Source organism: Oncorhynchus gorbuscha, linkage group LG20 (genome assembly GCF_021184085.1).
Source record: "Oncorhynchus gorbuscha isolate QuinsamMale2020 ecotype Even-year linkage group LG20, OgorEven_v1.0, whole genome shotgun sequence".
NCBI classification, from domain to species: Eukaryota; Metazoa; Chordata; class Actinopteri; order Salmoniformes; family Salmonidae; genus Oncorhynchus; species Oncorhynchus gorbuscha.
In genome coordinates this window covers 1,096,257-1,114,227 of record NC_060192.1, presented here as the reverse complement: position 1 = coordinate 1,114,227, position 17,971 = coordinate 1,096,257, and the positions used below count along the sequence as shown (strand labels likewise).

At 42.6% G+C, this 17,971-nt stretch overlaps 2 protein-coding genes across 3 annotated transcripts; both read left to right on the top strand.

The window, feature by feature from the left end:
- Window positions 1-192: 192 nt before the first annotated feature.
- LOC124007490 (vacuolar protein sorting-associated protein 29) lies at window positions 193-6,143 on the top strand. Of its 2 annotated transcripts, XM_046318106.1 has the most exons (5): window positions 222-282; window positions 1,132-1,143; window positions 4,794-4,985; window positions 5,113-5,348; window positions 5,477-6,143. In XM_046318106.1, the coding sequence occupies exons 1-5, from the start codon at window positions 280-282 to the stop codon at window positions 5,592-5,594; spliced, it is 561 nt and encodes a 186-aa protein (XP_046174062.1). In that variant the 5' UTR covers window positions 222-279; the 3' UTR covers window positions 5,595-6,143. The 2 variants fall into 2 exon arrangements, with proteins under 2 accessions (XP_046174063.1, XP_046174062.1); XM_046318107.1 differs by lacking the exon at window positions 1,132-1,143 and having other exon boundaries at window positions 193-282.
- Window positions 6,144-14,642: 8,499 nt separating this feature from the next.
- Window positions 14,643-17,946, top strand: LOC124006976 (actin-related protein 2/3 complex subunit 3-B-like). The gene is made up of 7 exons (XM_046317189.1): window positions 14,643-14,796; window positions 15,227-15,326; window positions 15,663-15,739; window positions 16,831-16,899; window positions 17,171-17,297; window positions 17,535-17,629; window positions 17,709-17,946. Exons 1-7 carry the CDS (start codon window positions 14,791-14,793, stop codon window positions 17,769-17,771), a joined length of 537 nt encoding a protein of 178 aa, XP_046173145.1. The 5' UTR covers window positions 14,643-14,790; the 3' UTR covers window positions 17,772-17,946.
- Window positions 17,947-17,971: the final 25 nt, after the last annotated feature.

Here is a 17,971-nt window from a genome sequence, read left to right as displayed (position 1 = left end):
TGAATCTGTGCAAAACTGCTACAGAACGTGTATATATTTTTTTATATATACTGCTACAGAACGTGTATATTTTTTATTTAAATGATTCATTCTCGCTGTTGAAAGATTAGGTCCATATCGAAAGCCGTATTGCATTAGATTAGATTCCATTTTTCTCACATGAGGTATGTCCTACATTGGAACCCGTAGGATTGCTCGGCATTTATTGGCTGATTGTCACTGCTTACGTCAATACGCGGAGCTGCTTCCTGAAGCTTAGCAGATCCAGCAAAATAGAAGATGGTAAGTCTGGAAAGACAGTAAATATTAGATTTCGAGGCTTATTTATGTTTCGTGAACATTACTTGTATGAAGACGTGAGCACTAGCCTTGTTACCGTAAAATCTACCTCTAGATCCCGGTAAATAACACTTGTGAAGTCTGTTGGTCTGCTAAGTTAGCTAGCTACGATCACATGACAGTTGAAAATGTGATCTGAATAAGCATCAAAACACCGCCTGTATTCGGTTGTACTTTAAATTTGTCATTATTTGTTCGTTTTTACAAATCGGTGTGATGAGCTTGCTCGAGTAGCTAGCTAACGTTATTTAATTTCCTTCTCAAATTGTTAGCAAGCTTCAGACAGTAGCTAACTAGTCAGAAATGCTAGCTGGCGTGTGATTTTTCAAAAACAAAATCTGGTTTAACTAACGTTACCACACCATGTGCTTTACACATCGCAGTTATCTACGAATATAAATTCAGTAATGTGAGTTTGTATTTGTTTGATTTGAACTTTATGGCCCTCTTAACGTTTTGTGTCAGTGCACCAACCAAACGTTACTGCTTGGTAGGGACACTTCATCACTCACACTCCCTAGTTTTCTATAACCTACAACCCACTAACCATTAAGGCTATTTACTATTGTCACCTAGCTAACACTTCTTATTTGTTATGAATATTTCATTTACTTTATTCATCCACTTTTAATTTATAATTTCAGTTTTTTCACTCTTGTTCTTTGATCTTTGACCACGCTTCATGTAAATCTCTCCACGCACATCTTGCTTTCCACCCCTTTCACCCTCCCCCCCCACCCTCCCCACCCTCCCACCACTCCCTGTCTCCAATCAACCTCTGCTTGTATTCAGGCTGTTCACCGGGTAAGTGTCCTGCTCTGTGTTGGATCTTGTCTTCTGTAGTCTTGTTTTGGGGGGGGAGAGATGGCTGTCATAGTAACACTCCACACATCACTATTCTCTGCAGGTTAGGCCTATAATGATGCCCTAATAGCAAATATATATTCATTTATTGCATTCATCCATTAACACACATAGACACTTAGAATGCTGCATTCCATTCAGGTGAGAATATTGAGCAATTCTGATTTTTATTTATCGGTAACCACGTTTCCATCCACAGTTTTTATGCGAGTAAAGTAGCAACATCAAAATTGTCAAAGGTTTTAAAATAATTCTAATAAATGCAATAGTTGGATAATGGATAAAGATACTCCAAGCTGTTTTAATTCTTTTTAATCCATCAGATATTTACTGAATTATAGCACACACAATGTTTACTGGCACGGACAAATAATGAATGGCTTTCAAGGGATTGTCAGATTTCACTTTTTTATTTATAGACACTGAAATATACATTTTTTAAAAATGGTATCAGGTAACAAAAAATGGTGTTAAAAATAAAGACAATTATTTGTGCCTCAGTTGCATAAAGACAAAAGTATCCATAATAATCTCATCATGTAGGCTATCCTACCAGCACTGTATCTGCGAGCTTTTGGCAAGAGCTCTGGTGCTAAAACCAGACTAGGCACATTCGCTATCTAACACAACCGTTTTTGTGACAAAACTATCGGTTTAGTTGAAAATGCGATCGTAGTCGCACACTGAATTTGGTTGGAGACTCATAACTGGTGGAGAAATGCGTATCATTTTCTTTATGCAGATTTTAGAATAATCACATGAAAATCTGTCGCCAATTGGATGGAAACCTAGCTAGGACCCACTTTTCCATCCTGTTTTTATGCGAGTAAAGTCATACTGTATATTAAAAGAGAAATCACAACAGCAGTGATGGAAACAGGAAGTTCCAGTACAATTTCACTAATTGGATGGAAACCAACCGTTGAAGTTGGACGTTTAACATACACTTAGGTTGGAGTCATTAAAACTCGTTTTTTCAACCACTCCGCAAATTTCTTGTTAACAAACTATAGTTTTGGCAAGTCGGTTAGGACATCTACTTTGTGCATGACACAAGTAATTTTTCCAACAATTGTTTACAGACAGATTATTTCACTTATAATTCACTGTTCCAGTGGGTCAGATGTTTACATACACTAAATTGACTGTGCCTTTAAACAGCTTAGAAAATGGCTTTTTTTTCTGAGGTCTTAGCTGATTTCCTTTGATTTTCCCACGATGTCAAGCAAAGAGGCACTGAGTTTGAAGCTAGGCCTTGAAATACATCCACAGGTACACTCCAATTGACTAACGTTATGTAAATTAGCCTATCAGAAGTTTCCTGAAGGTACCACGTTCATCTGTACAAACAATAGTACGCAAGTATGAACACCATGGGACCATGCAGCCGTCATACTGCTCAGGAAGGAGACGCGTTCTGTCTCCTAGAGATTCACGTACTTTGGTGCGGAAAGTACAAATCAATCCCAGAACAACAGCAAAGGACCTTGTGAAGATGCTGGAGGAAACAGGTACAAAAGTATCTATATCCAAAGTAAAACAAGTCCTATATCGACATAATCTGAAAGGCCGCTCAGCAAGGAAGAAGCCACTGCTCCAAACCCGCCGTAAGAAAGCCAGACTATGGTTTGCAAATGTACATGGGGACATACTTTTTGGAGAAATGTCCTCTGGTCTGATGAAACAAAAACAGAACTGTTTGGAGGAAAAAGGGGGAGGCTTGCGAGCCGAAGAACACCATCCCAACCGTGAAGCACAGGGGTGGCAGCATCATGTTGTGGGGGTGCTTTGCTGCAGGAGGGACTGGTGCACTTCACAAAATAGATGGCACCATGAGGAAGGAAAATTATGTGAAAATACTGAAGGAACATCTCAAGACATCAAGTTAAAACGTGGTCGCAAATGGGTCTTCCAAATGGACAATGACCCCAAGCATACTTCCAAAGTTGTGGCAAAATGGCTTAAGGGCAACAAAGTCAAGGTATTGGGAGTGGCCATTACAAAGCCCGGACCTGAATCCAATAAAGAATTTGTGGGTAGAACTGAAAAAGCTTGTGCGAGCAAAGAGGCCTACAAACCTGACTCAGTTACACCAGCTCTGTCAGGAGGAATGGGCCAAAAATTCACCCAGCTTATTGTGGGATGCTTGTGGAAGGCTACCCAACACATTTGACCCAAGTTAAACGATTTAAAGGCAATTCTACCAAATTCTAATTGAGTGTATGTGAACTTCTGACCCACTGAGAATGTGATGAAAGTAAAGCTGAATTAAATAATTTTCTATTATACTGACGTTTCACATTCTTAAAATAAAGTGGTGATCCTAACTGACCTAAGACAGGGAATTATTACAAGTATTAAATATCAGGAACTGTGAAAAACTGAGTTGAAATGTGTTTGGCGAAGGTGTATGGGGTGGCAGGGTAGCCTAGTGGTTAGAGTGTTGGACTAGTAACCGGAAGGTTGCAAGTTCAAATCCCCGAGCTGACAAGGTACAAATCTGTCGTTCTGCCCCTGAACAGGCAGTTAACCCACTAGGCCGTCATTGAAAATAAGAATTTGTTCTTAACTGACTTGCCTGACTTGCCTGGTTAAATAAAAAATGTAAACATCCGACGTCAATCAATTAACTTTACTTGTTTGGGCCTACCGAGTGGCACAGTGGTCTAAGGCAGTGCTTGAGGTGTTATACAGACCCGTCTAAGGCACTGCAGTGCTTGAGGTGTCATACAGACCCGGGTTCGATCCCAGGCTGCGTTACAGCCGGCCGTGACCGGGAAACCTTTAAGGCAGCGCGCAATTGGGCCAGCGTTATCCGGGTTAGGGGAGGATTTGGCCGGCCGGGATTTACTTGTCCCATCATGCTCTAGTGACTCCTTGTGGCAGGTCGGGAGCCTGCAAGCTGACCTCGGTTGCCAACTGGACGGTGTTTCCTCCGACACATTGGTGCGGCTGGCTTCCAGGTTAAGCGAGCAGTGCGGCTTGGCAGGGTTGTGTTTCGGAGGATGCATGGCTCTCGACCTTCCGCCTTTCCTGAGTGCGTACAGGAGTAGCAGGGATGGGACAAGACTGTAACTACCAATTGGCTAGCATGAAAAAGGGGTAAAAGTACTTTTCTTGTTTGTCTGAAACAAGGATTATTTTGATTAGTTGCGGGTCAGACTAACTGATCCAAACGTGGGAATAGCCTTGTCCCTAAGGGGACAAGCTTGTGTTTTGCCAATTTGGTCAAGGACTAAATCTTCTCTTCCAGCGCTAATTACGATGGAGTATTGATATACCCTACCTAAGAGAACATACAGTTAGAGTAAAGCAAAAAAAGTGATCATCCAACTCGATGACCGATGTTGTGGTATTTTTTTATGATGAATTGACATTCAATACAACAGACTTGTTGAAAATGTGCAAGTCACATGTTGAATTTCAATTAATTTCCTGAGTTGACTGAGCTGAAATGGTATAGATTCCAAACTTAATGTCACCCTAATTGACAGCCTACATTTCGTAAGTATGACTGAGCCCCCACTCGTAACTGTTGCCAACATAAATACTGTTGCTAACATAGCTCTCCGTCCATCGTTTGATGACAGTTGGTCCTGGTGTTAGGTGACCTGCACATCCCCCACCGATGCAACACCCTTCCAGCCAAGTTCAAGAAGCTGCTAGTGCCAGGCAAAATCCAGCACATCCTCTGTACAGGCAACCTTTGCACCAAGGAGAGCTATGACTACCTGAAGACCCTGGCTGGGGATGTACACATCGTCAGGGGAGACTTTGATGAGGTTTTTGTCTCTGCTTCCCTTCTGCTTTATTACATGATCCATTATCTTGAAACTTTATATGTAACCCTTTAATGGGTTAGAACAGTGGATGAACTTTAGTGTGTTTTTGACCTTCTCTGCCCTACAGAACCTGAACTACCCGGAGCAGAAGGTGGTGACCGTGGGTCAGTTTAAGATCGGCCTGATCCATGGGCACCAGGTCATCCCATGGGGGGACATGGCAAGCCTAGCCCTGCTGCAGAGGCAGCTTGACGTCGACATCCTCATCTCTGGACACACGCACAAGTTCGAGGCCTTCGAAAACGAGAACAAGTTCTACATCAACCCCGGCTCAGCAACTGGAGCCTACAACGCACTGGAAAGGTAATGGAGGCATTTTTACAGATTAAGGCGCTCACATATTTATTGGGTCATTTAGCAGGTGACTTGGTAAATTGCTAACCGCTAGCATTAATCTGAGCCTTCCTCCCTTTTGTTTGGTTTCTCCTCAGCAACATCATCCCATCCTTTGTATTGATGGACATCCAAGCATCCACAGTGGTGACGTATGTCTACCAGCTCATCGGAGATGATGTGAAAGTGGAGAGGATTGAGTACAAGAAATCCTAAAACCAGGACTGAAGTAGGGGGCTCTATTGTTCACTTAGCGTATCGTTTCATTCCTTTCTACCTGCAGCTCCAACTACGTCACCATTAATGCTTGACTTGGGCAGGAGCTGCACCTCAAATGTTCTACTGCTTGAGCTCCTGTTCCTCTTATAGAATAATAGCGCCAAAGTATTGTGGAGCTCCTGCACCTAAATATAAACAGTACCAGCACACAAAATGAGTACCGGAACCTATTCATGTCCAAGTCAAGCACTGGTCACCACAATGCTAATGCTGTACCACATCTGTTTGCCACTTAACTCTACAAAGAAATGTACAATATTGTTTTATTTCATCAGCATTTGCTTGTGTTCGACCCACCATCTGGTGTCTGTAGAGAATGCAATAAGGTCACGAGTTTGCGTAATGTCATTTAAAATAAATATTTTTAATTTTACATATTGGGATGTAAAATGTCCTGTAAGTACATGTAACTCCATGGCCTTTATCTTCCTGTAGTGGGCCTTCTCTCACTCATTTTCCCCACAATAAAAATCCAATTTCACTTTCTTTCAGCCACTTGTTGTCATTTAATTGTAAGACTAACACCTATAGAAAAATGTCAACGCATGTAAAAACACTGTCAACAAATGACCATCGCTGTCATGTATCCGATAAGTTAGTGAATTAGTCATCTCCCCCATGAACAGTGATCTCATGCATTCACTCATCTCCTCCAACTCCAGGTCATCTTCCCACTGGTTGAACCCTGATGACAAAGGCACAGATGTAAACATGGCATAATTTAGGGTAGAAAAAAATTGTGCAATACTAAAGCTTCAATAACTGCCCTGGGCGCTTTCAAACACACAGTGCCTTTGGAAAGTATTCAGACCCCTTGACTTTTTCCACATTTTGTTACATTACAGCCTTATTCGATAATGGATTAAATGACCAAATTTCCTCAGCAATCTACACACAATACCCCATAATGCCAAAGCAAAAAGTTATTTTTAGAAATGTAGCAAATGTATTAAAAACAGATACCTTATTTACATAAGTATTCAGACCCTTTGCTATGAGACTTGAACTTGAGCTCAGGTGCATCCTGTTTCCATTGATCATCCTTGAGATAATTCTACAACTTGATTGGAGTCCACCTGTGGTAAATTGAATCGATTGGACATGATTTGGAAAGGAATATGCCTTCCTACATAAGGTCCCACAATTGACAATCCGTGAGGTCGAAGGAATTGCCCTTAGAGCTCCGAGACAGGATTGTGTCGAGGTACAGATCGAGTCGCACAGCAAAGGGTCTGAATCCTTCTGTAAATAAGGTATGATGGAACTGGCTCTCATGAGGACCGCCACAGGAAAGGAAGACCCAGAGTTACCTCTGCTGCAGAGGATAAGTTCATTAGAGTTACCAGCCTCAGAAATTGCAGCCCAAATAAATGCTTCACAGAGTTCAAGTAACAGACACATCTCAACATCAACTGTTCAGAGGAGACTGTGTGAATCAGGCCTTCATGGTTGAATTGCTGCAAAGAAACTACTATGAAGAGACACCAATAAAAATAAGAGACTTGCTTGGGCCAAGAAACACAAGCAATGGACATTAGACTGGTGGAAATCTGTCCTTTAGTCTGATGAGTCCAAATTTGAGATTTGTCTTTGTGAAATGCAGAGTAGGTGAACGGATGATCTCCACATGTGTGGTTCCCACCGTGAAGCATGGAGGAGGAGGTGTGATGGTGCTTTTCTGGTGACAATGTCAGTGATTTATTTAGAATTTAAGGCACACTTAACCAGCATGGCTACCAGAGCATTCTGCAGAGATACACCTTCCCTTTTAGTTTGCCCTTAGTGGGACTATCATTGGTTTTTCATCAGGACAAAGATGGGCAAACCCTTGAATGAGTAGGTGTGTCCAAACTTTTGACTGGGTCTGTGTATATATACTGAACAAAATTATTAAACAAAACATGCAACAATTTCAAAGATTTTTACTGAGTTACAGCTCATTTGAGGAAATCAGTCAATTGAAATAAATTCATTAGGCCCTAATCTATGGATTTTACATGACTGGGAATACAGATATGCATCTGTTGGTCACAGATATCTTAAAAGAACTCACAATGGGCTTCTGGATCTCGTCACGAATTGCCATCGATAAAATGCAATTGTGTTCGTTGTCTGTAGCTTATGCCTGCCAATAACCTCATTACTGGCTCAAATAGCAGACCAATCGGCCTGTTACTAGTAAACATAGTAAACTTCTGGAAAAAATGGTGTTTGACCAGATACAATTTTAATTTAAAGTAAACAAATTGACAACAGACTTTCAGCATGCTGATAGGGAAGGACATTCAACAAGCACAGCACTTATACACATTACAGATGATTGGCTGAGAGAAATTGATGATAAGTTTGTGGGGGCTGTTTTGTTAGACTTCAGTCAATGATAATGGCTTTACACCCCCTGCCATCTTGTGGATAAAGAGTTACTTGTCTAACAGAACACAGAGGGTGTTCTTTAATCCAACATATTCCAGGTGGAATCAGGAATTCCCCAGGGTAGCTGTTTAGGCCCCTTACTTTTTTCAATCTTTACTAATGACATGCTTTGAACAAAGCCAGTGTGTCTATGTATGCGGATGACTCAGCACTATACATGTCAGCTACTACAATGACTGAAATGACTGCAACACTCAACAAAGAGCTGGAGTTCGTATCACAATGGGTGGCAAGGTATAAGTTAATCCTAAATATTTTGAAAACGAAAAGCATTGTATTTGGGACAGATCATTCACTAAACCCTAAACCTTAACTAAATTTCGTAATGAATAATGTGGAAATTGAGCAAGTTGAGGTGACTAAACTGCTTGGACTAACCCTGAATTGTAAACAGTCATGCTCAAAACATGTTGATACAACAGTAACTAAAATGGGGAGAAGTCTGTCTATAATAAAGTGACGCTCTACCTTCTTAACAACACTATCAACAAGGCAGGTCCTACAAGCTATAGTTTGGTTTCACCTAAACTACTGTTCAGTCGGGTGGTCAGGTGCCACAAAGAGACACTTAGGAAAATGACAATTGGCTCAGAACAGGGCAGCATGGCTGGCCCTTAAAAGTACACGGAGAGCTGACATTAATGAAATGCATGTCAATCTCTCATGGCTCAAAGTGGAAGAGAGATTGACTTCCTCACTACTTGTTTTTGTAAGAAATGTGTTGACAAGCTGAATGTACCGAGCTGTCTGTTTAGACTACTAGCACACAGCCCCAAACACCCATGCATACCCCACAAGACATGCCATCAGAGGTCTCTTCACAAGTCCAGAACAGACTATGGGAGGCGCACAGTACTACACAGAGCCATGACTACATGGGTAACAACACACCTTATTTAACAGCGGGGACTGTGAAGAGACGCACACAAAGCTACAGACACATGCATACACACACAAGCGCTAGCACACACACCCTTCACACATGTATATTGTAATATTGTTGTATGGTGGTATTATCAATCACATTTATTTATTTATAAAGCCCTTCTTACATCAGCTGATGTCACAAAGTGCTATACAGAAACCCAGCCCCAAACAGCAAGCAATGCAGGTGTGGCTAGAAAAAACTCCCTAGAAAGGCCGGAACCTAGGAAGAAACCTAGAGAGGAATCAGGCTATGAGGGGTGGCCAGTCCTCTTCTCACTGTGCTGGGTATTATACATTTTGTATTGTAAATGTGTATTAATGTTATGATGTACTGTTTTATATTTTGTTTTATATGTAATGTAAGTGGCTTCATGTGTTTGAACCCCAGGAAGAGTACAAATACCCTAATAAATACAAATACAAATACCATAACCCCACCATGGGTCACTCTGTTCACAACGTTGACATCAGCAAACCACTCGCCCACACAACGCCATACACGTGGCCTTCGGTTGTGAGACCGGTTGGACGTACTGTCAAATTCTCTAAAACGACGTTGTAGGCGGCTTATGGTAGAGAAATTAACATTAAATTCTCTGGTGGACATTCTTGCAGTCAGAACGCCAATTGCACACTCCGTCAAAACTTGAGACATCTTGTGGCATTGTATTGTGTGACAAAACTGCACATTTTAGAGTGGCCTTTTATTGTCCCCAGCACAAGGTGCATGTGTCATCCTGGTTAATCAGCTTCTTGATATGTCACACCTGTCAGGTGGATGGATTATCTTGGCAAATCAGATGTTCCAGAACTGGAACATGCTGTTCTACACGTCTACACGTCGATCGAGAGCATCCCAAATGCCATAACCCAACCGCCACCATGGGGCACTCTGTTCACAACGTTGACATCAGCAAACCACTGACTCTTGTGAGGATGACAAGCACGTAGATGAGCTTCCCTGAGACTGTTTCTGACAGTAACAAAACCGCAGTTTCATCAGCTGTCCGGGTTGCTGGTCTCAGACGATCTCGCAGGTCAAGAAATCGGATGTGGAGTTCCTTGGCTGGCGTGGTTACACGTGGTCTGTGGTTCAAATCAAATCAAACTTTATTTGTCATATGGGCCCGAATACAACAAGTGTAGACTTTACCCTGAAATGCTTACTTACAAGCCCTTAACCAACAGTGTAGTTCAAGAAGAGTTAAGAAAATATTTACCAAGTAGACTAAAACAAAAAGCAATACTTAAAAGGTAACACAATAACAATAACAATAATAAGGCTATATACAGGGGGTACGGTACCGAGTCAGTGTGCGGGGGTACAGGTTAGTTTAGGTAATTTGTACATGTAGGTGGGGGTAAAGTGACTATGCATAGATAATAAACAGTGAATAGCATCAGTGTACAAAAGGGAGGGGGAGGCAATGTACATTTTCTGGTGGCGATTTTATTAATTGTTCAGCAGTCTTATGGCTTGGGGGTAGAAGCTGTTGAAGAGCCTCTTGGGCATAGACTTGGCGCTCCGGTACCGCTTGCCGTGCGGTAGCAGAGAATACAGTATATAACTTGGGTGACTGGAGTCTGACAATTTAATGGTCTTTCCTCTGACACCGCCTATTATATAGGTCCTGGATGGTGGGAAGCTTGGCCCCAGTGATGTACTGTGCCGTTCGCACTACCCTCTCTAGCGCCTTACGGTCAGATGCCGAGCAGTTGCCATACCAGGCGGTGATGCAACCGGTCAGGATGCTCTTGATGGTGCAGCTGTGGACCCATGCCAAATATTTTCAGTCTCCTGAGGGGGAAAAGGTTTTGTCGTGCCCTCTTCACAACTGTCTTGGTATGTTTGGACCATGATAGTGTGTTGGTGATGTGGACACCAAGGAAAATCCAACTCTCAACTCACTCACCTACAGCCCCATCGATGTTAATGGGGGCCTGTTCGGCCCGCCTTTTCCTGTGGTCCACGATCAGCTCCTTAGTCTTGCTCACATTGAGGGAGAGGTTGTTGTCCTGGCACCACACTGCCAGTTCTCTGACCTCCCTATAGGCGGTCTCATCGTTGTTGGTGATCCGGCCTACCACTGTTGTGTCGTCAGCAAACTTAGTGATGGTGTTGGAGTTGTGTTTGGCCATGCAGTCGTGGGTGAACAGGTATTACAGAAGGGGACTAAGTACACACCCCTGAGGGGCCCCAGTGTTAAGGATCAGCATGGCAGATGTGTTGTTGCCTACTCTTACTACCTGGGGGCGGCCGGTCAGGGAGTTCAGTATCCAGTTGCAGAGGGAGGTGTTTAGTCCCAGAGTCCTTAGCTTAGTGATGAGATTCGTGGGCACTATGGTGTTGAACGCTGAGCTGTAGTCAATTAATAACATTCTCACATAGGTGTTCCTTTTGTCCAGGTGAGAAAGGGCAGTGCAGAGTGCGATTGAGATTGCATCATCTGTGGATCTGTTGGGGCGGTATGCGAATTGGAGTGGGTCTAGGGTGTCCAGGAGGATGCTGTTGATGTGAGCCATGACCAGCCTTTCAAAGCACTTCATGGCTGACGACGTGAGTGCCATGGGGCGGTAATCATTTAGGCAGGTTACCTTTGCTTCCTTGGGCACAGGGACTATGGTGGTCTGCTTGAAACATGTAGGTTGAAAATGTCAGTGAAGACACTTACCAGTTGGTCTGTGCATGCTTTGAGTACACGTCCTGGTAATCCGTCTGGCCCAGCGGCTTTGTGAATGTTGACCTGTTTAAAGGTTTTGTGTCACATCGGCTACCGAGAGAGTTATCACACAGTCATCCAGAACAGCTGGTGCTCACGTGCATGCTTCAGTGTTGCTTGCCTCGAAGCAAGCATAAAAGGCATTTAGCTCGTCTGGTAGGCTCGCGTCACTGGGCAGCTCGTGTCTGGGTTTCCCTTTGTAGTCCGTAATATTTTTAGAGCCCTGCCACATCCGACGAGCATCAGAGCCGGTGTAGTATGATTCGGTCTTAGTCCTGTATTTATGCTTTGCTTGTTTGATGGTTCGTCTGAGGGCATAGCGGGGTTTCTTATAAACGTCCGGATTAGTCTCCCGCTCCTTGAAAGCGGCAGCTCAAGCCTTTAGCTCGATGCGGATGTTGCCTGTAATCCATGGCTTCTGGTTGGGATCTGTACGTACAGTTACTGTGTGTGCACTTTGTCGATGCACTTATTGATGAAGCCGATCAATGCCATTGGATGAATCGCAGGGTGGCAGGTTGCCTAGAGGTTAGAGCTTTGGACTAGTAACCGAAAGGTTACAAAATTGAATCCCCAAAATCTGTCCTTCTGCCCCAAGGCAGTTAATCCACCTTTCCTAGGCTGTCATTGAAAATTAAGAATTTGTTTTTAACTGACTTGCCTAGTTAAATGAAAGTAAAATAAAATGTAAATAAATTCCAGTCTGTGCTAGCAAAGCAGTCCCATGGTGTAGCATTCTAAAATAAAATGTGATTTGTCCAAAGCACAAGGTGTAATGATCTTGACGTTTAATCAGCTTCTTGATTTGCCACACTGTCAGGTTGATGGCAAAGGAGAAATGCTCACAGAGAGGGATGGGAACAAACTTCTGCACAAAATGTTTGTGTATATGGCACATTTCTGGGATGTTTTATTTCAGCTCATGAACCATGGGACCAACACTTTACATGTTGCGTTTGTATTTAGATATCGGCGCGCAGGTGAAATTGTTCTTCTTCTTTTAGGTGTTATTGGTGGATTTCATCCAAAAAGGTATCCAGGCTGTATCACAACCGGCCGTGATCGGGAGTCCCATAGAGCGGCGCACAATTGGCCCAGCGTCGTCCGGGTTTGGCCGGTGTAGGCCGACATTGTCAATACGAATTTGTTCATAACTGACTTGTCTAGTTAAATAAAGTTTACATAAAAAACATGTAAAAAAGTAAAAGTTGTATTGCCGCTACAAAAGGCACAGTTGTTTGTGCGCATGCGTGAAAATATACCTCTTGATTCGAACGGTATCTTTTGCCCGGAAACGATACCCGTATTTAGTGAAAGTTTTCTGTCTGCAAGCATGTTGGCTGCGCATTTTACTCGCCGTCATTGTTTTGCAATATTAGTCTTGAAGAATTAAGCGACATTTTTTGGGGGTCATTTCAGTCCATGTAGTTTTCGGGATAGGATATAGCAGAAATGCCTCGTTATGCTCAACTGGTGATGGGCCCCGCTGGAAGTGGAAAGGTGGTTTACTAGATTAAGTAACGTTATTTATCCACACAGCCTGTGGTTTAAACTAGCTATTTAGCTATTAAACTAGCTAACTAAATAGGTGTTTGTTGGTTGTTCCATGTCGATTCCAAAATTAGCAGGGCTAGGCTATGTTTACAATTAATGCCATTTCACACATTATTAACATATCTAGCGATACCACTTGCTAGATTGTTAGTGGGCTAGCTAACGGAGTTGCAACCAATTATTTATATATACACTATTGGTTGCAACGTCAAACTGCTTACAGGCACTGCCATTGCCATTTCAGAAATGCAGTTGTGGCACTTTAATAATGTGCTTGTACTGTAGCGGTTACTTGATTTATCCTATTCACTGTTCTCATATCATCATGTATGTTTTTGCCACCGATATTAAAGTCAGCTGTGGTTTCTATATATCTCCCGCCTCTCCTCAGAGTACCTACTGCTCTACACTGATCCAGCATGCGGCAGCCATAAACCGCTCTGTACAGGTGGTCAACCCCAGACCCAGCCGCTGAACACTTTGATGATGATGATGATGGAGATGATGATGATGGTGGAGATGATGATGGTGATATACATTACAAAATATTAAGTTCACCTGCTCTTTCCATGACAGACTGACCAGGTGAATCCAGGTGAAAGCTATCATTCTTTATTGATGTCACTTAAGTTAGTGTAGATGAAGAGGAGGAGACAGGTAATAGAAGGATTTTTAAGCCTTGAGATAACTGAGACATGGATTGTGTATGTGTGCCATTCAGAGGGTGTATGGGCAAGACAAAACATTTTGAAGTGCCTTTGAAGGGGGGGTATGGTAGTAGGTGCCAGGCTCACCGGTTTGTGTCAAGAACTGAAACGCTGCTGGGTTTTTCCACACTCAACAGTTTCCCATGTGTATCAATAATGGTCCTCCACCCAAATGACGTCCAGCCAACTTGACACAACTGTTGGAAGCACTGGAGTCAACATGGGCCAGCATCCCTGTGGAACGCTTTCAACACCTTGTAGAGTCCATGCCCCAACGAACTGAGGATGTTCTGAGGGCAAAAGGGGGATGCAACTCAATATTAGGAATGTGTTCTCAATTTCACCCGAATCCCTCCCCATCCCTGTCTGTGAAGCTCCCCCATCCCTGTCTGTGAAGCTCCCCCATCCCTGTCTGTGAAGCTCCCCCATCCCTGTCTGTGAAGCTCCCCCATCCCTGTCTGTGAAGCTCCACCACGTGACCTGTCGATTTTTGACTGTAAAGCAGAATTTAATGGAAATTAAGAAGACGTTTCTTGTTGAATATCTGGATTAAACTATTGTAAAACAACGTTTGGGCATTTATTGCCATGAAAATGGTGATCAATTGCGCCACCCTGTGGTCATTCATATATTGCCCACAGCGCGTCTCTATTCGTTGGTCTTATTTCCTGTCAATTGTGTTGGGTGGGACAGGCGGAAGCAGCAGCAGGGCGAGTAGCAGTAGTGTCCTGACAAACGCTTACAATTCTTGTTTGTTTGCTGGGGCTGAAATATTTACATTAGTCTCTCGAAATGCCGGTAAGTAACTAAAATATTACGACCACCTCTTAAATGAACAACCTTTTAAGTGTGTTCTCTGTGATGTAAATATTTGTGTCTTCCCCAATCTGTATCGACCATAGCATTTTCTAGTTAGCTAACGTTAAGTCATTTCAGTCTTGACAAAAATAACGTGGCAACGAAATTGTAAAAATATTGCTCGATATTAGTCTGTAGTTGCCAATTGAATGAAAACCGGTCAAAAAGAGACGTGTTAATTTATGCAGCCAATGGAGTTAGTAGTTTGGTGGGTTTAGCTGCTAGCTAATCTGCTAGTTTAGTAGCTATAGCTCGGACCGCTCTCCAGTACAGTAGAGTGTTGGCATTCTCATTTTCTCAAAAAGATCATCTCATAGTCATTATATATATATATATATATATATCTCAACTGTTTCACTTTCCTTTGCAGGCGTACCACTCTGGCTTGATGGATGGGGACACCAAGATGGTGGGGAACATGGCTATGCTGCCACTAAAAACCCAATTCAAGGGCCCTGCAGCGAAAGAGAGTATGTTTCAACTAGCAAATTTAACACAGTTTTTAAAGAGCTGGTGTTGACATTCTTGCCTAATTTACCGTACTCCACCCATCGGGTTTAGAAAATAGCCTACAAGAATGTACAAAGTTCTTGTGTGATATGAACCATGTTTCGATCATAAGTAGGATATCTATCTTTCAACCTGTGCATTTTCTTAACTTCCACGTGACTGTGGTTACCTGGTGGTTCATGTTGCTTACTTATTAGGTGCCATGAGTCGCTCAAGTGTTTGTTCTCTTTATTTTTAAGTACTTGGCCAGCATCCCCTAACTTCCTCTATTTTCAACTCCTCTTTTGTTATTTCAGGCAAAGATTCAGACATCATTGAGGAGGCCATCTACTATTTCAAAGCTAATGTCTTCTTTAAGAATTACGAAATCAAGGTAAGGCAACATTGAAATGTGCAAAAAAAAATTGTTTATAGCAAAATGGTGATTGTTAAAACTGGAAGTGGTCACCTGCTATTTATGGAATGCTGTCTGTTTGAGTATAATAGAGTAGACTACATGTTATAAGGAAGTTAATGTTTCTACAGTACCTCCCCCTTTCTACAGTGGCTTGGCCTGTGGTATCCCGCATGCCCCAGCCTGCTTCTCTGAATATTGCCCTTGGCAATGCAGTATTCTCATAGCTCTGTTAGCAGTGCTTAGTTAGGCAGTGACTGAAACTAGGTTCTGCTCTCATACACCCATAGACAAAGAGTACTCACAGTTTTTTTGATAGCAAATTCAACAGGGACCCTTAATAATTGGAACATAACTGGAGCGAATATAAGGAGTTTTACTATGACTTCTGCTGTGCATGGCCGGACAAACCAAGTCGCAAGGTCGCGGGAAGGAACATTTTTCTTTTTCCATAGAGAACCTTTTGCAAATTTCCTGCAATTCTACTAATTTTGTCATGTTGGGGGGGTATCAAATGTATAATTGGAGTATTCTAGTGGATACCAATGTCCCTGTGAGCCTCCTAGGCCCATGCTGCCCAGGGTTAAAGGGATTCTCCAGTACTTTTGTATACGTTCTAGGCAGTAGTTCTGAAAGTAGTGCCCACAAGCTAAAAGTGGAGGAACAATACTTGTAATTTATTTGGAAAAATACAATTTGATTCAGTGAAAGGTTTCTTTTCATTTTGGTAAGAGATTAAAATGTAATGAATTGACAGTTATTTGCTGATGTAAAAATATAAATGTACCGTTTTTAGGTTGTCATATTTGAGGTGTGGAAAATGGGGTCCGCCAGGAAAAAGTGGTCTCAAGCTGAAAGTTTGAAAACCATTTGCTCTAAACTTATTCCACAGAACCCTTTGAATTTGTTTTCTGTTAGTAGTATTTTGAGTCTCTGCGAACTCCTACCCAAGACAACCCTGGACACAGCATGTTGACATTAGACAACAGAATTCTCATTACTATGGACTTAAGTGTCGGTCACAAGGCTTGGTGTATCATTGGAGTTATCAACCTTTTTTCTCTCTCCAGAACGAGGCAGACAGGACACTGATCTACGTCACCCTGTACATTTCTGAATGCCTGAAGAAGCTACAGAAGGTAACTAAATGAAATTAATTGATTGTCAACAGGCTTGGCAATGACCCCCCAAGCCAACAGGCTTTTCTAATATGACCCCCCCCCCAAGCCAACAGGCTTTTCTAATATGACCCCCCTCAAGCCAATAGGCTTTTCTAATAAAGCAAATAGCTATTGATTCCAAATGACCCCCCCCCTTAGTGATATGGAATGTTGGGTCCTCTGAACAATTCAAAGACATGATTTGTTTTGTATGGTGAACTCCCCCTCCTGAAGTCTTGTTTATTTGCAGTGCAGCTCCAGGGGTCAGGGAGAGAAGGAGATGTACACCCTAGGCATCACCAACTTCCCCATCCCTGGAGAACCTGGTTTCCCTCTCAACGCCATGTATGCAAAGCCCAGCAACAAGCAGGAAGAAGGTAAGGAACTACAGTAATATTTCTTATTTTCAGTATTAGTAACACTATTCAATAGACTGATAGAGGTGCCACACCAACCGCACATTAGTGTTTTAGGCTGCACTGTGTAGTATTCAGTTGTGATTACATTTGGTCAAGATCTGTTTCGTGTGGACCCCAGGAAGAGTAGCTGCTACTTTCACAACAGCTAATGGGGATCTTAATTAAATACCCCCCCCCATGTTTTTTCCTGATCAGAGACCATGAGGGCGTACCTGCAGCAGATCCGCCAGGAGACGGGGCTGAGGCTGTGTGACCGTGTGTTTGACCCCCAGACAGACAAACCCAGCAAGGTGAGACATCTGACCGCTCCTGTCACAATTGTTTTTAGTGGATTGATGGACTAACCCTGACTGTGACCTCTTTTTCCAGTGGTGGGTGTGCTTCGTTAAGAAACAGTTCATGAACAAAAGCCTGTCAGCTCCTGGACAGTAGACAATTCGGGTCTGAACTACTGCAAGGCAGATGGATTTTTGTTTTTCGTTTTTGTGCCTCCATTTGTGTGGCTGAGATGATTTTATACCGAAGAGTACATGGACATACTGTTGTCAGGTGGCTTCTTTGATCATGTTAAGCGATTGCTTAATGCAATAAAACAATTCTGAAAACATGTCTCGGTTGGTCTCTTACACAAT